The sequence below is a fragment of the Anas platyrhynchos genome, chromosome 26 (assembly GCF_047663525.1).
Source record: "Anas platyrhynchos isolate ZD024472 breed Pekin duck chromosome 26, IASCAAS_PekinDuck_T2T, whole genome shotgun sequence".
NCBI classification, from domain to species: domain Eukaryota; kingdom Metazoa; phylum Chordata; class Aves; order Anseriformes; family Anatidae; genus Anas; species Anas platyrhynchos.
Window position 1 is genome coordinate 5,831,023 of NC_092612.1, and position 23,705 is coordinate 5,854,727.

Genomic DNA, 23,705 nt, shown 5'->3' on the forward strand with positions numbered 1-23,705 from the left:
GGGGATTGATTAAGGAGGTATTGGGGAGGCATTGGGGAGGCAAGGACAATCCCCAGACAAGGACTGTATATCTCGAAACAAGACACTGGAACTCATGATAAGGAAGCGGCAGACGGACAGAGAAACAAACGTAAGGACTATAAATCTCAAAATTGGGCATTGGAATTCATTATAAAGATACAACAAACGGAAGAATTGGCAACAACCAGCTCTCGCAATTAAGAAACGTGCCAATTCAGCAGATTCCTGACCAAAGGTGAAAAGTACACTGTGAGGAAGACTCGGGGTCTTCCTCCCAAAGACCCCTGCCCACGTCCCAAAGACCCCTGCCCACAATTCTTGGGAGGCTCTACGCAGGCGCAAGGTGCCAAAAGGCTAATTAGCATGAGAAGCGAGGGAAGGCGGGGATAGGTAATGCATATGTATAGGCGCTTGTAGAATATTGAGAGATTGATTGTATAAATTCAAGACTGCTTTCCGCCTTGGGTATGCACGATAGGTGGAGAGATCCCCCGTGCATCCAGCGCTGCAATAAAGAATATACCACTTAAAGGAATTTCGGCTTCGATCTTTGAATCAATACTTTATTATTATTTTTTTTTTATAAAGGCGGGAGGAGTTGTGGAGATGTGGGTAGTGCTTAGGTCCAGCAGGAAACTTGTGCATGTCAGTGGGACGCTAGAGACTGAGGAGGGGATGAATTTTTAACGCAGCCTGTCCACAGAGATATCACACCATTTGGGGACAGCCCAGTGGCCTCCATTTGAGCAAAGTGCCTGGAACTTGCAGAAAAGCGAGAGGGGCACACCTCCAGCAAGCCGCGGGGCAACCGCCTTACGGCTTACAAAATTAAATCAATCAATCCAAAAGAATAAGTTACAGCTCGTGTCTCAAACTCTGCAGCCTGCGCGTCTTCAGGGCTGCTCCCAGCTACTTTCTGAGGGACCCTTTGCAAACTCAGTTCCTAAAGCCCTGTCAGGGAGCCCCAGCGGCCGCCCCGCGCATGCGTCACAGCCTCGCCCCTCCCCTCCCCGCACTGTGGCAACGGCTCCTGCGCATTCAGCGGGGGCGTGCGCAGTGTGCGTAGCGCGCTGCGTGCGCGGCGTTCCTAGGGCGCGGCCGGTGCCCCGCCTGGAGCTGTTTGTTTGTGCCGCTGCGGCGGCGCGGCGCGGCGCGGCACGGGAGCGGAGCGGAGCGGAGCCCGGCCGGGCTCGGCGCTGCTGCGGTCGCCATGTTGAGGCGCAGCAAGGCCGAGGTGGAGCGCTGTGTCGCCTCCGTGCAGGCCTCTGCGGCTTCTCGGAGAGAGGTGAGCGAGGCCTCGCCGCTTCCCTTGGCCGGCGGGGGGGGAGGCGGAGGGGGTCCCGGTGGGGTCCCGGTGGGGTCCCGGTGGGGTCCCGGGTGGGGTGGGGGGCTAGGGGGGTGGCCGGCGTCGTGAGGGGAGGGTTGGGGCTGCCCCTGCCCCTGCCCCTGCCCCTGCCCCTGCCCCGCGGCGCCTCACGGACAGGAGGGGTTTTATAGCAGGGCTTTCCTCGGGGCCGGAGCGAGGGAGAGGTACTTTCCTTCACAAACGAAGCACCGCGCCGCCTTCAAGTTTCAGTGTCCTTTCCGTGCGGCGCCGTGGAGGTTTCTGGCCGGCCGCTCGCTGAAGCGACAGCGCCGAGCGAGGGGGGCTGGGGGCGCACAGCTCCGCTCCCTGTCAGCCAGCGGGCCCGGGGGTGACAAACGCCACCCGTGCCCATTTTAGCTGGGAAACGCTCAGCCGCCTGATGCGATTCAGCGGGCCCTAATCCTGAAAGATCCCGGCCTGCCGCTCGGAGTTGCTTTGAAGCGGCGTGAATGTGCCCGAGCTAAGCGTGATCCGGTAGGGACTGCGTGCAGGGGCTGTGCCTTTGGTTGGTGCCTTTCCCAGCAGCAGCAGCAGCAGCAGCAAAGCTGTCCTGTGACTTTGTGGGTTCGACTTGGGCACTGTTTGGGCTAGACAGCGTCAAGTGCATCGCCGCCAGGTGCACAGATACGTTCCCACAGTGTTGATACTCCCCGGTGGCCTCGACACAAAATATTTCCTCTCCTCTTCTTGTGCTCAAGGCCACCGGACGCGTTTAGTTTTGACTTTCGAGCGATGCTTACAGCTGACTGTGTAGCACAGTCCACCGAGGGAATAGTTACTGGTTTCCTTGTTGTGTTGATTTCGGAGGGAAGGGTCTGCCAAGGCTGCAAGCATTTCTTTTGAGGTTGCTTTTCATCCCTGTCCGCAAGGTGTCAAGCGTGAGTCCGCTCTGGCGTGTCAGTGATACCTGAAAAGATGGACCGAAAACGCGGAGGCCTGTTTTCATTGAAATTCGCTTAAAGTTTTACATAGATCACTTGGGGGTGGGGGAGGGGTGGGGAGTAGCAATTTGAGTGTATTTCGAATGCAGACCGTTGATTCATGTTTTGCGTCGTTGGGCCTAACTACCTCCAGTAGTTTGGAGTTCACAGACAAAACCTGCTTTTTGATCCGATGTTGGGAGCTCGGATTTTAAATACATATTTAAAAGTAGCTTCTAGTTTGATATGAGAATTTGATATGAAGCCTGTCTGCAAAACCTGCTATGAGAAGCTTCCTCTAGAGCTGAAGAAAAGACTGAAGAAACTAGCTGAAACTTTGGGAAGGAAGTGAAGACTTTTCTGCTCTCCCTGTTCTTTATGGAAATGTTATACATCTTACTCGTGGGGAGGGACTTTGAGGCTGCAATGAGATAATAGATTATGATGCATGCCTTTCAATCAGACTGAGATATTTTGAAATTTTCCATTCTCTGTACGTGTACATGTATACTTATTTGTTGATAAATAGACCACACTTATAGACTAAATTAAATATCAGCTCACCAGAAAGGTTTCAGACCCTGATAATGCAGTAGAATTGGTACAAGTGTGCCACTGTGCACAGTAATCTCTGTGGAATTTTAGATGGAGAATATGCTTGTGAATACCGGCAAAGACACACTTTGCAAATGTGTCCAATGTTACGGACACAGAGTGTCATTTATATTAATGAAAGTATTGATGTGCAGATTAAGCATGAATATAAAACTTCAAGTGTCTAGGGCAAGAAACCAAACATACCTCACCTCATGGAAAAACAAAACAAAACAAACATGCCCAGATTTCAGGTCAAATAGTCTCATTAAGGAGCCTGGTTTCAGATGGTTTGAAAAGTATCTTATTTCTAGATACAGTCACTGTACAAATGACCTGCTTCTGATCGTTTGTGCTTACATGATGAATCTGTACATCGGACTTAGCATGAAATATCTGTATGAAGTCTATATTCCTACTGCAGGAAATGAGCATGCTCAGAACTACTTGAATTTTGCTATATTCCATTCAGAGTAACTCATTAACTTTTATATATGCTTTTGCATTGTATTCACTTTTTGTGCCTTGTTCTGCTGGACCATACATAACAGTGTTCCATTAAATATATATATATAGTTTTATTTTTATTTCATATTTTTATGCAGAAACTATATACAAGGTATTTTCAAAAGATAACATACTTTGCCTTAATTATTCAGGATGCAAGAGGAATTTTGTTACAAATGTGAACACCTGAGGTTTAAATTTAGCTTCTTTAACGTCTAGAACAGTAATGGAAATGCATATTTCAATTAACTGGCAATATTACTTTTACACTGTGAGTGTAAATATATGTGGTTTGATCCTGCTAGGATCTATTTCTTTAGTCATCCTCAAGAACTGAGTTCACAAGTCATCAGAATTCCTTATAACATACACCTGATTGTTTTATACCGTTGAGTTCTGTTCATGCACACCTGTTTTATTTTTCCCTTTTCTATTGAAAATGCAGTTGCTCAGGAATTCCTGATGGTACTGTGTTACCAACTACACGTGTTTGTTTTTTCCTTTTTATACGAGTGACTTACACAGATTTTATGTAATTACATCATAGCAAGCAAAATTTCCTTTCCTGTTTATGGAAAACTGGTTGCTTCAAAACATCTTTCCAGTGTCATCAATAAAGGCTATGTTATTAAGACTTGTATCAGCTCTCTTCAATGAGTGTTTGAGATGGATGGAAAAGCAGCAAGGCAGCCTTTCTTCCCTATGCTTCTACCTGTGCCTATGTAAATATTTCCTTATCCTGATTTAAAGGAGACACACACCTAACCTATGTATGCACTTTAGTTATTAGGTTTAAGACAGAAACTGCAGTTTGCTTCGTAATGAACAACTTGGTTCTTCTGGCTGTTTTCTGAATCGGCACAGTCAGGAGGTTTTCCTAAAGAAAATACCTTGTCTGAGTTTAAAATGCGTACCTTCCTACCACATCTTTCTCTCTTGTTTTCAATGTAATGCGGCTTTCACCTCAAGCCTATAGTTTAGTGCTAGGTAAGGTCTTTTTGATTGTTATTATTTGTTATTATTGTATGTAGTTATTCAGTGCAGTAACAGTTCAGTAGCTGAATGCAGTCCTTACTGTGTTCATGACGAGAAGCCCTCTTCCCCCCCCAAAAAAAGTTTATATAACTAGCCTGATAACACCGTTGGGATTTCGGACTGTGCCATGGGTTCGGGAGACCACTCTCAGCAATACTTCCTTTAAATTGTAATTCAGTTCTTCTAGTTTTTTCATGCTCCGCTGACCGTATGCGCAGCCCTACTGTGGGTGGAAACAGCCCCTGACCCCAAGGGGTATGGCCTGCCTTGTGTGGTTATATCCCAGAACGTGGCAGCCTCGTTTGCACCTCCTCCAGGCTCCGCAGTAACCCTGTGGCCCGAACTCCATGGTTTTTGCTGTGCTTCCACGCTCTAAACTGAGAGTAGGTGGGATTTCTTAGGTGGGAAGAAAACATTTTACCTATATTGAAACAGTTGTGAGTGATATGTACTAGACCAGGACTAAGTACCATCTTTTTTGTTTACTCTGTCAGATTTTAGGGGTTCTTTTTGCAACATTGTTACATTGGGGGAAAAAAACAGGCTGTACTTTAAATGTAGCAGACTCTCTTCTTCTACTTCTTCTACACTCTTCAGTAAGAAGTGGTTGTGAAATGTCACAAGTATTAAGGCTTGTTGCTTGCTTCACCAGTAACCTCAATTTCACGTTTGTAGCCTTGGCCAGTTACAGGAAAAGCATTGTTTTCCAAATCCCACATCTTTCAAAAACAAAACTTTGGTTATGAGGAGCGGACTGGAGCTGATAACTAGTTATCAAATTCAGTCTCTCAAAAAGTATCACCCATAATTTCTGAAGGCATAGGAGATCGGTATCTGCTCACGTATACCTTCCCTTCGTTCCTAAAAGTCTTCCAAATATTCAGTAGGAGGTATAATGACTTAAAACAGGTAAAATAAACTGAATTCCTTACATGCTACAAGAATGCTTTTGCATAATGCTACATCCCTCAAGGCAGGGCACAATCGTTTCCAAATTCAGAAATGGATAGCAATATACAAATGGCTTGTCATCAGAGTGAAAAACTCTCCAGTCTTGACTGGGTATTAAGTGAATCTGAAGTATGACTCTCGTTGTTCTTTTCTTTAAACTTTCTGCACAAAAGCAGGAAAGTTCTGATCAGTGGTACCATGACTTTTTCTGGGTGGTCAGTTTTGTGCCTGCAGGGACTAAGTGAGAATAGAGATAATCGTGGTTGCCAGTTGTAAGGGCCGAGTGAAGCAGGAAGCAGAAAGTGGGAATGACCCGCTTAGAGTAGTTGCCATGTGGAACAAAGATAAAATGCTGTGTTCAGGATAAACGAGGAACATTCCAGTAATGCTTTGTTACCACGAGCAAATCTGCTGAAGGTGGAAAGCCTTATATCCAAGTAACTATAGTACTTGTGATAACTAAGAATGAGGTTTTACCTGTGTTTTTTGAACAAAACCTCTTATTTTGGAAAGAATGTAACTGTGCTATTGGTCGATGTTCTTGAACATCACGATGTTCGTGATGATCTTGTTCTTTGGGACTTGAAAGTAAACGCTGTGCTTTTTTTTTAAGGGAGGTGATGTAACTAACCATGATGGAACAGGTGGACGGTCAATTTATGGAGATGCATTTGAAGAAGAGAGCTTTGAAGTGAAGCACACGGGTCCTGGATTGCTGTCGATGGCAAATAGGGGTCGGGCTACGAATAACTCTCAGTTCTTCACAACACTCAAAACAGTAGAAGCCTTGGACTTTAAACACGTGGTGTTTGGTTTTGTGACAGATGGAACGGATGTTGTGAAAAAGCTCGAATCCTTTGGTTCTCCCAACGGGTTAGTAAGTGGAAGAGTTGTCATTACAGACTGTGGGCAAATAGAGAATTCTGGCTTTTGAGTATACAGATGTTCTAGCAGTATAAATCAGTATTTAGATGTTATTGATTAATTATTTCCACTTCCTTAAAAAGGACACTTCTGATGTATAAATGTAAAATTGCAGCTTATGGTTGTTTTTTATGTGTTCTAATTGATTTTTTTTGCATGTTAAATAAGTTCAGACACTGGCATATTTTGGGTGTATTTGTGTTATGACATATTTGTATGGAATGTCAAATTTTACAAATTAAATCTTAGTCTTGTCAAAATAACTATTGTCTTCACTTTGGCTTGCTGAAGAGCAATTTGCATCGCGTTGTGTACTTATTTTGAACGTGCTAATTGATGTTGATGGTCAGTAGACGGAAGGCCTTTGAAATGTCATTCTTCCTCTGATGAGCAGTGAGGAAGCTGAGGCAGCTGGGCAGGTGCTGGTCAGGTGGATGCTGTTTTGTGCTGTCTGCAGGCTCTTGGGCACTTGAGTACTTTGAAAGGTAAAGAGCAGTTCTTATGTGCAGTCTGCCACAGGATTTAGTTCATACTTGCTCGGGAGATTACCTTCCAGACCCACGTTGTTTTTGTACATGGTATGTTAAAGTGGCTGGTAACTTTTCGTGACAACCATCTCCTGGAGTGTTATCTGGGAAGCTGTGGTGCAGAGGGGGAACGTGCATGGGTAAGTTCTTTTTAACTTCTCTCTTACAGCTCGGCGCCAGGACTATCAGTATTTTTTTCAGAACAGCCGACTTGCTGTTCATATATGCAGTTAGAGATGACTATAGACATCACATGTTTCTGTCACGCGCTATATCTTCATATCATGCTTTACTTCTGAGGCTAGCGAGAGCAACCCTTCCCTCAGCCTCTCCAGGGAACGCTGCTTACACAAGCATTACCCTGCACGCCCCTAGCGCACAGATTCGACCCGTGCCTGCGTTACACGGAGCTGTAACCCAACAGCGAGCCTCTCCCCTGCTCGTCCCCGTTTCAGCTCCACAGCACGGGACGAGGCCCCGCCATTGTTCCCGTTAACCCCCTCCGCCCGCCCCGGTCCCTCAGCGCAGCGGCCGCCTCGATTTCATGTTGGTAGCCTTGGCCAGTTACTGGAAAAGCATTGTTTTCCAAATCCCACATCTTTCAGAAACAAAACTTTGGGTATGAGGAGCGGACTGGAGCTGATAACTAGTTATCAAATTCAGTCTCTCAAAAAGTATCAGAAGGGTCTTCCTATGCAATTACTTTGAAAGTGTTGTACATCTAAAATGTGCTTGTTGTGTGTTTTCCGTTCAGAAATCGTTGAAAGGATTCCAGTTCGCTAAGCTGTATTTTGAAGTAAAGGAGTATGAACTTGCTAAAAGGTAATACGCGTTGCTGTATTCTGCTATTCTGTTCTCTAAAGTACTTTAGAAAAGCTAAGTGAATATGAAGTAGACTGGAGAAATCAAGATCACTATCATGCTGCTTTACAGTAGCAGTAGATGTGGGTATCAAGTGCTGTTTAAATCTTTATAAAACAGCAACTTAGATAATTAGTTGCGTGATATTGAAAAACTTGCTGTTTGAAATGGCTTTTATTCCATTGTATTATGAAGTAATTACAGTTACAGTTTCTTTCTCTTTTTTTTTTTTTTTTTTTTTTTTTTTTTTTTTAGTAAATACCAATACTTGGTGGCAAATAAGTAGCGTCTGTACATGTAAAAATAATGTTGTTCTGTACTTTAAGGTCCAGACCAGGTATCTGGAACCAACCATGACTGCATTTCCTGTATCACATGTTAAATTCCTGCCCCGCTTCCGTGGACACTGGGGGGGGGCGGGGGAGGACAGAGGGACTCGTATTATTGAGGAATATTGATCCTTTTTTTCCTTCTCCATAGGTATATATCTACATACCTCAGTGTGCAAAAGAGAGATGCGAGAGCACACAGATTTCTTGGACAAATTTATGAAGCTGAGGACAACATAGAAAAAGCTTTTGGATGTTACAGGGTAAGTACTCCACCGACCTCCGATGTCCTGCTTTAATCCATTGTAAAGGGACTTTTAAAATCATTCTGTTCTGGACTTTTCTTAAATGCATAGAAGAAAACATGTTTGTGGAAAAAGTGTAATATGTATGCTTTCTGTTGCCAAAGGTGTATATGACGTACTGCAGAGGGGATTCTTCATTTGATGTGTTTTGCTTCATCAGTATTTTTTTTTTAAGATGATTCTTTTGTGACCTAGACTGGGTCTTTGTGCTAGCTGCTACTAAATTCTTTCCATATCTTACATTGCCCTTTGGATTAGGGAATTTGACAGCAGTGACAGATTCTTAGCAAGGGCTCAGGTGACAGCAGTAATCTAGTTGCTACTGGAAGACTAGACCTAGGGTGTTTTCTAGTTGTTCGTATTTATTGCTTTTTTGGGGGGTTTTGTTTGGGGGGGTGTGAGATGGGGCAGGGCGAACATAATTGACATTTATTTGTATGATTGCCCAATGAAAAATTCACCATCAGAATGCCTTTGTTCAGGTTTTGGGGAGGGAGAGGATGTGCTCAAAAGTTTTGCTGCCAATACATCCCAGCTTGTCGTAGGGTGTGACTTAATTATATATTTCTTCAAAAATGTCTATATGGAGTTAGACTAAAGGTACGTAAGAGTCCAGCTGCCTGCGTATAGCTGGTGGTGGGGGCAGAGTAGCTGGCTTCTGCGTTTTTTCCCTTGGAAATTCTTTCTTTTCTGAATTTTTGCTCTTTTGAGTTGCAGCAGATGTATCTGGGTGCTGTAGACTAGTGATGCATTTAGCAACTGAGGTCTTTCTTAACTCATTCAAAAAGTATTTACTAATAGATCTGTCTAATTTGAATACCTGTGTCTTTTCAATGACAGTTATAATTTTCTTTCCCATTCTGTGTGGATTGCAAGATCAGGTTACCTTTTTTTTCCTGCCTTTTTTTCCAGTGTGCGTGCATGGGGAAAACTAGCGTTCTGTGGAGTTGAACCCAATGCAGAAAGATCTAGTACTGAAGATAGCGGAGTTACTGTGCAATAATGCCGTCACTGATGAAAGAGCAAAATACTGGGTTGAAAAATCTGCTAAGTTGTTTCCTGGAAGCCCTGCTGTTTACAAGTTGAAGGTAAATGCCAATTTCCAACCTCTGTTCTGTGACGTTCAGAAGCTTCTAGCGTCTGACTGGAGGAGTACTTTTCCTGTGTCATCTTCTGTAAAACTTCCTGGCTAAATTATTTTAGAATCTTGAGTATTAAATCTAATGGAATTAATATTCTTTAGATGTAATTCTTCTAGAATGTATTCTATTTTTCTAGATTTCCTATTCTTCTATTTAAAGAAATGTTAATTTCTCTGCCATTTGACACTTCGGTCTAGCTTTCAAGAAAACTGCAACTGCAGGCTTTCGTACACTTGTCAAGGTTTCAGGGTTGACAGTCTTCAAAAATGCAGGAAAATCATGTTAGTAGTCACATCCAAGAAGTTAAGACTAGGTAGGCAGTTCTCTATTTATTGTGTGACTGGCAGGAAGGTATCAGGCCTGAGAACTCAGACTTCCTTGCCCTCTATGCTGCTTGTTTGTTTTCTAAATTTGGATTAAATAGAGCAGAAAGTAAGGAATGCTCTAACTCTCGATTGCTGCGTAAAAGCCTTCAGTCGCACAGTCTGACTTTTGCACAGGTATTAGTTTTGTGTAACACAGCAGCAATGACACTTAGTCTTAAGATGTTTGTTTTAGACAGGCTATTCTGTGGCAGGGTATGCTGCCTTTGAACCAAATGGTTTCACAAGCTGAACATGCCATCCATAAGAGACAAATTCTGATTCTTTTTCCCTATTTTAAATGTTTGAGTGTTTCATTAAGCTTCGTAATAACTGGAAGCTTTTCAGCTTTAATAGTTTAAGTAATGTAGTTTGTGTGGTGGAGGCAAGAGTTGTCTGTTAATGTAGTTGTTGAAAAGGCCCACATGCAAGATGAAATATTAATGTGTTGCCTTCATGTTCAATAGGAGCAGTTGCTGGATTGTAAAGCACCATCGCTAGCGGAACTTCATAAATACGATGTTGGTAAGAGGCGTTACTCTCTGAAACTCAGCATAAACATGACTGTCTGTACCAGAGGTTCTTCTAGAAATACTTCGTATTGCAGTAAGAGACAGATAGCAACACTGAACAGCTAGTATGGCCCTAATCACTCCAAAAGAGTGAATATGTAAGGAGTTTCAATTTATGCTGTAACATGTTGCTGAGAAGCAGTATTGTTATGCTTGGTTCTTAAGAATCTGTCACATACTTCCCTACTTCTATCCTTTCTGTGTTCTCTAGTCTGTTCTGATCCATTTTCATTTGCTGCTGCCTGTTTAGCTCTTTGTGTTTGGACATCGGTAAGCGTCAATGGGAAGGCAGGTCTGTCTTCCTATGTGACCTATGAATATAGGCTCCGAATATGTTTCTAACCACCTAAGAATGAATTCAGCTCTGTAATAATGGCAGTGTCGGACTAATACTGGTTTGGAACAATGGGCAGTAATGTTTGTGTTATCGTCATTTGTGCCAAAGATGTACACTTGGGTCTTCAAGACAGAACAAGGGAGGACCAGGAATGACAAAAAGGAATTTGCATTGGGGCTATATGGGTGCTCACGCTCATTGCTAATGTAGTCGGTTAGGTAGGACTAAATATTCGAGCAAGAGGCGTATCTATTAGTATTTTTAGAGTCGAGTGTGAGGCAGCCTTTATCAGAAATGAAAGTGCTCAGGTTCCCTAAATGGTGGACTGGCTTCTCTTTATTCTAAACTAAATTCTTAACAGAGAAACTGTGACTATTGTACATCAATTCTCATTGTATACAACTAAATTCCTCTTAATTTACTCAGTAGCAATTTGTTAAATTGCAGTTCTGAAGTGTTTCACTCAACGGGAAATAGGAGAGGTCCGGGTCTATTCAGCAGTTAATCACTTTCCTGAAGCCATAACAAAAAGGAAACTTTGGCTACCTCATGTTTCAGTCCGTGCATAGATTGATTCAAACAAGTCATGGAACAAAACTTTGAGCATTTCTCCGTAATTCTTTAGGAGATTACTTTTTCATTTCAATATGTCTTGCTTTATGCTGGTCGCTGTAAACGCTTAAAATACACTTTCGCTGGTTTGGATAAGCAGTCTTTATTTATTTAAGACTATATTTTTAATGTAAAGTGTGTTCTTTTTCTCCACAGATAACACCTTACCATCCCATTTGGGTAAAAGTCAGAGTAATAGCGAACTGCAAGTCGCCCGTCAGAATCTCCAGGTAGGAACTGTAATGGCCTCAGACATTTTGTAATGATCAGTAATGTTACAAAGATTCTCACTTTTGACAGAGAATTCAGAAATTACTAACTATATCACTGTCATCATCCACCTCTTCCCCTAAATTAGTTCACTGACTTGGTAATGACATGGGTAGTGGTTAGATCAGATATTTGCTCTGCTGAAGGGAGTTTGAACACAGTGCTATTATTCCAAGAGTTGTGTCTTGTGATGCGGTGTTGGCATGGAGAGAAACACCTGCAAGCACTGCTTTTCCTGACAGCACCTGAAACTATGCTCTTCACTCTGGGTATTCAAGAGCACTTGCCCTCTTGACTTGATCTTCTGTGAAGACCATCCCTTCTGCCTTTACTTTTCTGCTGCTGGTGACTCCCAATAGTTTATCCACCAGCAGGCTTGGGCCACTAACTAAAGAGCTCCCAAACCTGCATTGGTTTTATTCTGTAACAGCTTCTGTGCTTCTGCTAGATTTCCTGCTGGGACTGTCTTTTGCACCATCCAAGATGAAAAGAATTGTGCGTATCTTTTTTCTCACCACTTTCCTAGAGGTGCTTTCCACTAACTGAAGAAACAATACAGCAATCTAGTGTTTAGGGCACTGGACTCTTTTGTCTTACAGATAATAGCATTATCCAAAACTTCTGGAAACAAAATCCTACTTTTAATTGTCTATGCTGTTACTTGAACAGCCATGCAGAGTTGAATTCTGCATTTTGGAAGGCCAAGCAGTCCTGCCGCAAATCCAATTGAATGTAGATGGCCATTAGGATACTTCTAATTAGTCAGCTATTGTGTAACACTATAATTAAAAACAAAACCTAAGCATATCTGCAGAGGAAAGAATTCTAGTTCACTATAAATCGGTAATTTCATGTGTTTCGAAGGCGTTTCAACATTTTTTTTCCTTGGTATAGAGGGAGCGTTCAGCACAGGAGAAATATGCACTGGAACTTGAGAGACGAGAACGTGCTCTAGTTGAGCGAGAAGAATTGCTTCACAGATGTGAAGCAGCTTTCGCTGCAATAAAAGATGCTGATGAAGACGTTTAGGCAGTACTTGGAACTATGAAAAAAGTACAATAACTTACTTAGTGATTCTTATTGCTCCCCATACATTTTAACTTGCTTATAGTTTTCTTAAGCCATCATATGTTTGCTGGATATAATGCTTATTTCTTTAAAGTGTTTGAAACCCCCAAATGAAAGATTTAGCATAAAAAGTGCCAAACTGTTGTTAGTGAGTTTGGTGTGGTTTCCAGTTCAGAATGGTGCAATGAATTGTGGGATGTGTAGGTACAGATTACTGTTGAAATTTGGGAAAACTAGATTAAAATGAAGCAGTTAACCACTGGGTTAGAGAGGTCAGTAAGACTGGTGCTTCCAGTATTTGCAGGTCTTCGGAACAGACTAGACAAACATTTGGCAGGAATGAAGTGATGCACTTTATTATGATACAGATGGTACCCGATTTGATAATGGAATTGGATGGTTTAGACATCCTGGCACCACCTACAACAGCCCTGTGGTCTGTGAAATTATTGCCAAATCCCTGAAGAACTGTGAAATTATTGTCAAAACCCCAAATATGCAAGCCTTATAAAGCATTGTGTAATGTGGTTTGGAGAAATTGAGAATATTAATTCTTTTTTTTTCCTCTCAAAACCTTTCACTTATAATTCTGCTGTCCCTGACTGTTTTGAAAGTTTATGGTCAATTTCAAGCCACCTTGCTCCTGTTCCATCCCAAGCTGGGCAAGCTTTTCCTAGGCTTGGTTAACTCTAAAGGTTTGGCCTTTTCAATGGAAGTAATTGAGCACTCCGTTTGGAGCCTATCTGTAGCATTTTCTTTGTTGATGAGATCATTTCTATATTTACCGCTTAAGTCCTTTTTGCAGCATGATAACAGTCTGAGAGTGAGGCTTAAGAAAATGTAGTGGATGGTTGAATTCCTAGTGCAGAAGACAACACTTCTGAACAAAAAGCTATTTTCACATAGAAGATTCTCACGGTTTCTGAGAAATGGAATGTTACTTTCTGAAAACATTTGTTTTATACTCGGCTTCAAAGCCTCAGTGTTGTTTTTTTTTTTTCCAGAATCTGCTGGAAAATATTTAATTATATTTCAAATTTCCAGTGAAGGGGAAAAAAGACACATTCCTTGGTTTCTTTTTCAAGGCACGCAGGTTTTTGACTGTTACAAGTAATTGTCGCTTCAATTTTCCTTTGTTGCAGTTTCTTTTGTCTGTTTTTGCTTATATTTTAATGGTATGTACTGGTATTAAATTATATTGTGGACTAATAATAATAACAAATATTAAAAGATTACTATCTTGAGTTTCACAATTATTTTTTTCCAATTCAATGAAATGTAGCACGTATTGGATACATTCCTGGACATTGCAGGACAGGTGTTTAAGTACAGGTGAACTAAAGCGTCTTAACTATCAGCAGTGAATAGTTAGAATATTTGAAAGATTCAAAAAAGGGAGAATTGGGCATATTTGTGGTTAAAATGGATGCTAAAAGAAAAAAGAGCTAAGTGTAAACAAAAGCTTTGACATTTGTTTTCATTCACAATTCTTTCCCACACCTGACTTAACTGAGGAATGTACAAGAGGATCAATGAGAAGATCTAGGTATTTTCTGGAAAAAAAAAAAAAAAGATCCATAGGCTGTACACCATGGCTCCCATTTTCTTTATATTTCTTCTTAATATGTGGTGTGGATGTTGCTTTCTTCACTACTGGTGGTATGTGCAGATTGGACCATGAAGAATTACAAATTTGATCTTTGAAAGTTTGTCCTATCTTTTAACACTGAAATGGAACTTAGTTGAGAATTATTTCTAAAAAGACTCTCTTGTTAATCACGTTTTAAAATTTGATATTTCTCTAGCAGCATGAGACAAAAATGAGCCAACTGAGAGAAACCTTGAGAAAAATGACTGATGAAAATAACGAACTGAGGTCATCGCTTAACTCTCTGAGGGAAAATAACGAATTGCTAAAAACCCAGGCAAGATTAATTATTTCCTGTTACTAGCTTTACGAGTTACAGTCAAGTAGTCAAGCAGTACAGTCAAGTTTATAAGTAGCTTTGCAAGTTACAGTCAACAATTTTAAATGTTTGAACAAGTTGTTTGCAAAATTGCTGATTTTGTTTCTTTAAGACAAGAATTGTGTGAATGGTTGTAAATACTTTCTGCTTCGTTTTCTAGTACATGAAATTTAGTCTCTCAGAGCTTTTGCAGTATTAAAGACTTTAGAGTTAGTTATTTTTGAAAGTGTTAATTAAAGGAGTATTTTCTCTGTTCTTAAAGGCATGCTGAGACAGTGGTTCACAAGAATACAACGTTAAAGTTTTCTTCTCACTTGACTTAAATCTGACCTAAGTGCTGACAAGCAAATTGCTGCCTAAACTCTTTTGACCGTTGCTCCTTCGGTGAATTGCAGTTCTGATGCTCTTGAGTATGATTAAAATCATCTGCTTCCTAGTCTCAGTAAAATCTTTCTTTCTCTTTCTCTTTTGTGCAAACTGAAGTATTCATAGAGGACTTACATGATGATCAGGATGCTTGTTGTATCCATAGAGTATGCTACTTATATTTAAATGGTGGTTATAGTTTGCCCCATATTCTTTTCTCACAGTCGCAAGTGATATATGAGCAGTATCAGTAGTTAGAATTCTGAGTGAAGAGAAGAACAGTTGTCTGAAGGTAGATACAAGAAAACTTGTGAAGGTTTTAGAGAGATGTTCGTGTAGTTTGTCTTCAGGAACGTCTGGATACCTTTCACAGAGCTTTTCTGTACAGTTGTAGCAGAGGGACAGAATGACAATTTCACGAAATCTTTATTCTTCCAACAATGCTAGTTACACAGTTAAAATTTAGCCTAAGTAGATTGTATGAAATAAAGCAAAGGAGTGTATTAAATGTATTAAAATGAGGATCATGCACAGATCATTAAATATTTTCTTTCTCCTATGATCCATTTAGTTAGAATTATAAAATAGAGTGATTTTGTATGTGAAAATCTCTTCCCAAGGCTTTCATAAACATTTGTTTAAGCACAAAATAAAGCATGTGCGTATTACTAATGTACTCGTATATTTTAGTCTATTGGTATTGTGGTTTAGAAAATCATAGACTTGAAAACTGAAATAACTGATGTTGTGGATGTGTTACAGTTACTACGGATTTCAAAAGTTTACGACCCCTTAACTATTCTTATGGACTGGATCTCAGACCAACACCTTAGCAAAATAGAAATACAAGAAGAGAGAGAGGGCAGTGAGAAAGCTCAGTGTGCTAAAGAAAACTACACTCTAGAAAATTGTATGAAGGTAAAGGCATTTGAATTTGTTTAGGTTGAAATGTTAAGATTCTTTGTATTATTTCTGAGTGTAACAGGTCTGCCTGTTTTACACACGCTTTGAATACATGAATTAAAAGAAAACAGCAGTTAATCCTTCAGTATTAATTCCAACAGTGAGATGTAATAGATAATTTTTCATACAGATATTTATACAGATCATTTTTAAGGAAATGTGTAGTGTGCAGTCTGACCTTGAGATTCCACCTGTCTTTCTATTTTAAGTCACTTTTCTCAGCTGATAATTTATCTCGTGTTTTATCTGTAATACTGTATGTAATTCCTTTTTCCTAAGGAGACACACACGTCTAATTTAAAGTATTTTAGTGCTGATACTAGGTATTAAAAGTTCAAGTTATGTCTTATAAAAGATGATACCGTGCTATACTTGTAACGCTTTTTTGGGATACCGAGGCTTGGAAATCAGTGAAGCGTTCAGGAAATCTGCTTTTTCTGTTTGTTTGTTTGTTTGTTTAATTATTATTCTATCTAAAATTTGTAGCCCTTGGTATTAGACTTCAGAGCTTGAGCTCACACAATGTCTTTCCACTTTTTGTGTAAACCTGTGTAAAATGTAAATTCAGTATATAATTCTGTTACCTGTACCAGATCTGCCCAGTGAGTATTTGTACATGTAGTCTGTTAAACTCCGGGAATACGTTGATTTTAGTTTGGTTTAGTTTTGCTTAGTTTGCTTTTTACTTGTGGTTAGCTTGTACTGTAAGTTCGTATACTGCACGTAACTTTGCCATTCTGTATTTTTACAGCTTTTGCCTATGGTCACTGGACAGCTCCAGTGGATGCCATTTGTGGATCCTAAACTACATATGTCTGTGATTCAATTTATCTACTGGTCTCTAAGGCAGATAGACACTGGTAGTCAGGTAAATTCCCAAGAGATATTTTGCATTATAAATGAGTATGAAAAGTAGATATTTTCAGGGAGTATATATAAAAGAAACTTTGCTGTCTTTGCAAAGCATAAATGCCTACCACAGATACATAGCAAATGAAAAACTAATTCTCACCAAATTAACTTTCTCACATTCGTTGTAATATTTTGCACCGTGTCTGTAAACATATTTTTGCACACATATGTGATCTTTGTTGCAGTAGTGTGTAGCATCTCAGAAATGGTATTTTCCATATGTGCTTACAAAACGTGTGAACTAGGAAAAGAAATATATTTTTGTTCGCTTTATGCATGAGATTTGTTGAAATTGATGGCAACGTGTGGCAAAGTAGCAAAGGTATTTTGATTTCTTTGTTCTCTACTCAGTGTCTAACTGAATAGAACTAAGCTGGTGGTTCCAGTGCTAATGAGAAGGTATTTTAAATGAGCTTGTTATTAAGTTTGATTCTGAAGTAATATTTCTGCACCGGTTTTTGAAAAGTCCAATACATCTTACCTGTACAGTATTCTTAAGGGTCATGTTTAGACCTTAGTTCTGTAAACGCTTTTGTAGGACCTAGCTTCAGGCATCTTCACAAAAGAGGGTAGTGTAGTAGGCAGCACTGATTAAAGCTGAGTTTGAACTGACTTTATTCTGGAACCAGAGGCAAATTAAATAATGTCAGCATATCAGGGGCCCTGACTACCTTGTTTCTTTGTGAAGTGTGTGTTGACTAGGCCCTGTGCTAATGTTGTTCAACTGCTTGTGGAACGCAAAGTAGTATCCCATGTACAGACTATATTGCAATACGCGGTCACGACATCTGCTATTTAATATTTAATCCTTAGGGGAACATACGTACTTAGCAGACAGGATTTTCATGTATTTTAATGTTTACGCTAAATGTGCACGTTGTTTGAAACAGGATGCAAGCATGACAGCAACAATGGAGAGACTTGCAGAAGTTATTCTCAAAGGCGCAGTACAAAAGGGAAGCATGCAAAAATGGACTAAAAAGTCTACACGGAGTAAACCAAAAGCTGCACATTTCTTTAAAAGCTCCTCTATGCCTTTGAGGTTTCTGTCAACTTTAGTTGTGCTTAGAACAGCAAAACGAAGTAAGTTCTGGTTTTTATTATGTCTTTTTTAAATTATCTTTTTCTTTTTCTTTTTTTTTTTTTTTTAAATCTTATTTTCAGGTATGTGCCCAGACAAAAAAACAAATGTACAAAATGCAGCAGTTCAATGATACTGTAGCATCTGTAATGCTTTAGTAGTAAAGGATGTTTTATTTGAATTTTACCACCTGATGAAGCATAATATAGGGAAGCAAGTATGAACCTTGCTATTATTCATGTCATAATTTGTGTGGTCATTTTAATATGCTTTATTTATGTCAGTGAGATCAACGTATTTTGTGACAAAGGGGAAAAGAGATGTTGGTAATTCTCTCAAGCAATCACCGTAGCAGTGATTTGTTTGTCAAGATCTGCACTGCATATAATGGTACAGCTAATTGCTCCTCAGTAAACTGAAATCAGTAGCAAATTCAGAACAGTTCTAGAATTTCATTGCTTTGTCAAAGTTTAATGTAAAGCTCATACTCTATCTAGCTCTTACCTCTCTGCTATCTCCCCTTTTCTCCTACCAAGTCTGTCACTGCAAGTGGCTACCCATAAACATTATCAGCATTGAAGAATGCTACCATATGCTGATGCAGTATAGTAATGTATTTTGTTAACAGGCAAAAGCAAACGAGGTCGTACTTGTCTGGAGATATCGCAGTTCTTAGTGACTTTTGCTTCAGTTCATGAGAGTTACTCCACTTGTGCAATTTCCAGGATGCTGTAGTATCTCTTCTCAGCAGCAGTTTCTTTAAAAACAAACAGGGCCTGAAAAGACAAAAAACGTTTTCTTTGAAGTGATGACAAAAATACTGACCTGTGCAGTATTTATACTGGTAGTACTTAGAATAAGTAGGATTTAAACATTCTGGAAGACCACCCTGTCACCATTAATAAACAAATACAGTATTTCAGCTGTTGGAGGGAAGAATCAGTGTATTTTCAATTTCAGTATCATATAGTTTCAGTCAGAATATTTTGGTGAAGCATGATTACCCTGAAATTGAAACTCACATTTCTAGAAATGTTTGAAAATGATGCAAATGAATTACAATACAAAAAAAGTACTTATTGCAGAGATTAACTATAAGCAGATGAAAGCTGTTGATCAGAATGAATCAGTTTAGCTTCTCATGGTTGGTTTTTACTGCGAGCCTATAGAACATGGAAAAAAATTACCTGTTAAATTTATGTTGAAACTTACCGTGTATGAATTTTCATCACTGACCACATGTCTAATGATCTAGCGATGACAAAGCAGCACATTCAGTTTAAACATATATATCCTGTTCCCTTCAAGATGCTAATATCCAGCAGATGGCACTGTAATTAAACTTTTGCTATGTGATAAATTTTTCCCTTACTCTTAATTTTCTGTGCTCCAGATGATCAATGCTATTCCAAGATATTGAGGAAGATTTGACATCATGAAATTAAGAAAACTGAATTGATTCACTTAATCTAAATTCTCTGAATAATTTAGTGTTCTCCAAAATGGATGCATATATAACGTGGATGCATATATAACGTGGATGCATATATAACTTAAACTACAGCTTTTTATGGAAAGGAATGTGAATAGTTGCTGTCATGACAGTAATTGCAGTTATTCAGATGAATGAGCCTTTTACTCCTTTATTAGAGGCTTCCCAGATGTTGAAACCAATATAGTCCCAAACTATGCAGCTTGTGATTTCTTTTCTCTCTTAAGGAAGAGATTAGAAAGGTGTTATATTTGCAAATATATTTTGCTCAATTTGTGAGTTGTAACTTGTCTTTTTTTCCACTCACAACAATTTTTGTAAGGAATAAAAATAGGCAGAAGATGCATTTAAACAAATAAGTAAATTAATATTTTCAGCCATTTAATTTTTTTTTTTTTAATTAGTATATATCTGCAACAGTAACTCTTAGGATAAATATTCATGTATTTGTGATCATCTAATGGAACTGTGATTACATAATTTTTATTCCCTGTTTTCTGTTATCTTTCAGTGAATTACCTGACTCAGGCATTTCGTTCCCTTTGCGTGGACTTGAAGACAGATGAAGGAAAGATCTTATTTTTGCAATACCGATGTGTGCCTATCATACTAAGCCACTTAACTATATCCAAAAAATGTCTCCTTTTTATTGCACTTAATGCATTAGTTGAGATGGCCATGAACAACGATAAAAGTGAGTAATTGAAAAAAATACATACAAAGTTATGATGAAAGTAGGTGAGGTAAGCATAAATAGCAAATCAAAAATAACGTGCTGCTTCTCTATAAATAACCTGATCTAGCATTAGCATTCATTTGTGTCATTTAAATTCATTAGAGATATAAAGTATGTTTCTGAATTGTCCGTCTCTTCTCACTGTCAGCATCCAAGCTTTACATCTTGTCCTGGTTGCTTTCTTAGTGGTGTGATTTTTTTTGATGTTTAGTTTAGCTTTTCTGTTTATTCCACTGGTTTACCTTGCTGATGTTTTGCCAATGAGTAATTTTCTTTTGAAGTAAGGCTGTGCCAGGGCAGCCATTTCATGAAATCCTGTTAGCAGGTGGAGATAAAATAAATAAATAAATAAATAAACTTTTATCTTTTTTTACCCCCCTAATGTGAACAGCTCACCCGTAGCCATTTTTCACTTTAAAGTAATTGGAAATGGCACATCTGTAAGGGATGGTTATGTTTCAATGAGTTGTACTGTGGTGTGGTCCTATAAAAGGGTTAATAGTCTCCTTCACAGTGGTTTTCCAGGTGACACAGGCAAAGAATCAGTTGATAACAATCTGGATGAACACACAAGTAGTGAGCCATTCCAGTGTCATGTGGAACAATCCTTGTTAATTTTCTTAAAATAAAAAGTATTCATTGTTTTTTGGAACAGAAAAGGGAAGGAGAAGGGACTGCTGCTATTTGTGAAATGTATATTGTTGGCTTGGGGTATTTTGTTACCATGTACTATAGGGGCAAAAACAGAAAGCGTGTTTGACTTGGGATGGAACAACGTTGAGTTAGAAGGCATTTTGTAGTGAGATAAGTGGCAGAAAGATTTACCTGATGTTGTTTTCATCCTTTCAGACCGTGTGGTTAGTTTATCTATTTGTTTTTTTTACACTAAAGTATTTCTAATCATCATAATTTTGATCGGTATAGTAACTGGGAAAGAAAAACCTAAGCAGGGTTGATGGTATCTGACATTACTTTGAAGAAAAATTCCACTAACAGTACATGTTCTGTTATCTAGTAGTAGTCATTTCGATCTGCTGGATGCCTAGATTTGGAAGAATAATGGAGATAAATTGTGACAAGTTCACATTTTGCCATGTTGCTTGTAACCTTGTTGCATGTCAAATGTAACCGTTCAGGTATTGGTACCATCTGTTTCCTATCTATACGTAGTATCTTAATGACAAATTAGAATTAATAGTCTTATTGCTGTTCATCTTTACTGGCACGCAGCTTTTCATGTACCCCATCCCTGTTTGGTTCAGGTGTTTCACATCCAGAATCCTGTCAGTCTGTCTTGTTATAAAGGTAGTTCCTGGCCTCCAAGGTGTAGGTTTTTGTTCTGGTCTTTTCTGATCTTTGTAAACTTCTGTTCAGTCCAACTTACTTCTGTGACATAAGGAATCCTGTTCTATTTTTAACCTTTTTTATTGCTTTTTTTTGTGTGTGTGTGTTTGTGATGGTCATTTAAGAATGATGGTGGCCTCCCGTACATCCTGTGTCATAGCTGCGTGAAGGTCTTGCACATCTAGGAAGCTGAAGAACAATTGATACCATCCTGAGGTCAACATGTACTGGGTGATGGGCTGGACCTGTCCTTGGGCTCTCTTAACTCGGGGTCACCCACGAAGGCATCCACACTCGAGGGGCCTTGCACTGACTGTTACCTCGCCTGCCCTCCGTTGTGCTATAACCACTGGCTCTTACCAGGCCCAGCTGTTGACGACGAGAATCAGTTAAACTCAGCAAATGGTTCCAATCTTGCCAGTGACTGTGTAAGAGACAGCAGCTCATCAGCAAGCTGTTCAGTGTAGTTACTGGTTCTTTTTCTGTGGTCCTTATGTAACTTTTCCACGAGCTAACTCTCCATCACTCTGTTGGGTTGGTCCGCTCTCCTGGCAGATCCACATGCAATTAGAAACGAGGCAAAACCGTAATGGTTAATTTGTTAAAACATGAACTTCAAGCTGGTGTTCCTGACAGTCTTCATTTTCTGAGGTGACAGAGCTTTAGCTATAAAACAGAAATTTCTGAATGACAATAGCTGGTGAGACTTGATGCTGTGAGTGACTGATCACTTTGAGGGTAAATTTCAGATGAGTTCTGTCAACAGTGATAAATTGCTCATTGTTCATTACAGTCTACCAATGAAGTTAAGTTAATGTAACTACCAAATGCTGCAATTTTTTATGGCTCCTATGGGAGGCTTTTGCAGATTATTTAAAATTGTGTCAAATCCTGACCGGATAGATTCCAAGTTAGTTTTTCTACAGTAGTTAATAAAAACAAAATCTGTGCAGAGATGATGCAGAAAAATATGTAAAAATACACAGTTTTTATTCTTCTAGTTCATCAGATAGACAGGCATTTAAATTATATGCTTATTTTGTACATTTGTGATGATTTAAAATCTATTCTGCAAAAGCTTATTTGAAATGAATATATAAAATGAATAGATAAACAATGTAGGAAAAATCTCTTTAAATGCATGTCTTTATCAGTTTGCTTTCATGTGATTGAACTTTGTGAAACTTGAGGTATTATTTCCACTTTGGCTCTTCTGCTTTATGGTAAAATTCCCTCAGCGTATTTTTTATATTGTTTTATAAACCTCACAGTTAAAACATTTTACAGTGTATCTGTATGTATATGTGTGTGTATATATATTAATAAAGTTTTCTTCAGATACCTTAAGACCGGTATTTTTAATAATAAAATAATACAGTATTATTGAGACCAGTAAGAACAAGCCAGCAAAGAAATGCCCAAGTAAGCAGAATATGGTATTTGTTTACACCTACAAAAAGGAATTTAAGGCATTTTTAGATATTTATAGGAATAAATTGTAGGACCTCCTTCTTCTACAGTAAAAGTAGAATAATATTACAATAACTATTAATTTAATGGCATATTCTAAGTAACTATATCCTGGGGCATACCAAGTGTGTTTATACGCTAAGGGCAGAGTGCAGTGAATAGTGACTTGTTTTGTTGGATTCCTAACAAATGTGTTCAGTTCTGTGACCTATTAAATCGGTACTTATGTTCTTTATGGTGTTGCTCTAAATCAGTCTGTACTATTAGAATCAAGAGTGAAATAACACAAGGGAACAGATTTTACTTTATTCTGAATTGACTAAGTTTTGGGGAGCAGGATAAATAGAAAAGATTATACTATATGGCCATGTTTAAAAATTATCCAGCATTTTACAGGAATTGTTTTGATATTCAGGTGTTCTTATCCAACTCTGACCTCTCAATTACGATTCTGCCTGTCTTGAAACGGTACGGTGACAGTTTTGATAATGAAAAGCTGTCTAGTCATCAGTGTCTACATGTACTATTTCCGTACGTCATTTTGCAGCAGCTTAAAATATTTCCTTGTCAGTTTTTTTAGCATAGCTTAGTGTTCTCCTCATGTCATCATAAGAAAAGGAGCATTGAATAAACATGTTGAAGATGAGATTTTTTTATCTGAGTTTAAAATT

The 23,705-nt window shown here is 39.2% G+C and overlaps 2 protein-coding genes across 3 annotated transcripts; both read left to right on the forward strand.

The window, feature by feature from the left end:
• The first annotated feature begins 1,154 nt into the window (after positions 1-1,154).
• Positions 1,155-6,581, forward strand: LOC139999496 (peptidyl-prolyl cis-trans isomerase-like). The gene is made up of 2 exons (XM_072027904.1): positions 1,155-1,306; positions 6,008-6,581. The coding sequence occupies exons 1-2, from the start codon at positions 1,232-1,234 to the stop codon at positions 6,326-6,328; spliced, it is 396 nt and encodes a 131-aa protein (XP_071884005.1). The 5' UTR covers positions 1,155-1,231; the 3' UTR covers positions 6,329-6,581.
• Positions 6,582-15,064: 8,483 nt separating this feature from the next.
• Positions 15,065-22,911, forward strand: LOC139999497 (coiled-coil domain-containing protein 138-like). Of its 2 annotated transcripts, XM_072027906.1 has the most exons (5): positions 15,065-15,954; positions 16,751-16,867; positions 17,802-17,994; positions 19,996-20,178; positions 21,690-22,911. In XM_072027906.1, the coding sequence occupies exons 1-5, from the start codon at positions 15,841-15,843 to the stop codon at positions 21,692-21,694; spliced, it is 612 nt and encodes a 203-aa protein (XP_071884007.1). In that variant the 5' UTR covers positions 15,065-15,840; the 3' UTR covers positions 21,695-22,911. The 2 variants fall into 2 exon arrangements, with proteins under 2 accessions (XP_071884007.1, XP_071884006.1); XM_072027905.1 differs by having other exon boundaries at positions 15,068-15,954; positions 19,996-22,911.
• Positions 22,912-23,705: the final 794 nt, after the last annotated feature.

What these genes read in the sequence shown, in the direction of transcription:
- LOC139999496 (XM_072027904.1), top strand. Translation starts at nt 1,232, where the DNA reads ATGTTGAGGCGCAGCAAGGCCGAGGTGGAGCGCTGTGTCGCCTCCGTG. An exon ending in CTGCGGCTTCTCGGAGAGAG is followed by an intron (nt 1,307 to 6,007) that starts GTGAGCGAGGCC and finishes TTTTTTTTTAAG; the next exon opens with GGAGGTGATGTAACTAACCA.
- LOC139999497 (XM_072027905.1), top strand. Translation starts at nt 15,841, where the DNA reads ATGGACTGGATCTCAGACCAACACCTTAGCAAAATAGAAATACAAGAA. An exon ending in CTCTAGAAAATTGTATGAAG is followed by an intron (nt 15,955 to 16,750) that starts GTAAAGGCATTT and finishes GTATTTTTACAG; the next exon opens with CTTTTGCCTATGGTCACTGG. An exon ending in AGATAGACACTGGTAGTCAG is followed by an intron (nt 16,868 to 17,801) that starts GTAAATTCCCAA and finishes TGTTTGAAACAG; the next exon opens with GATGCAAGCATGACAGCAAC.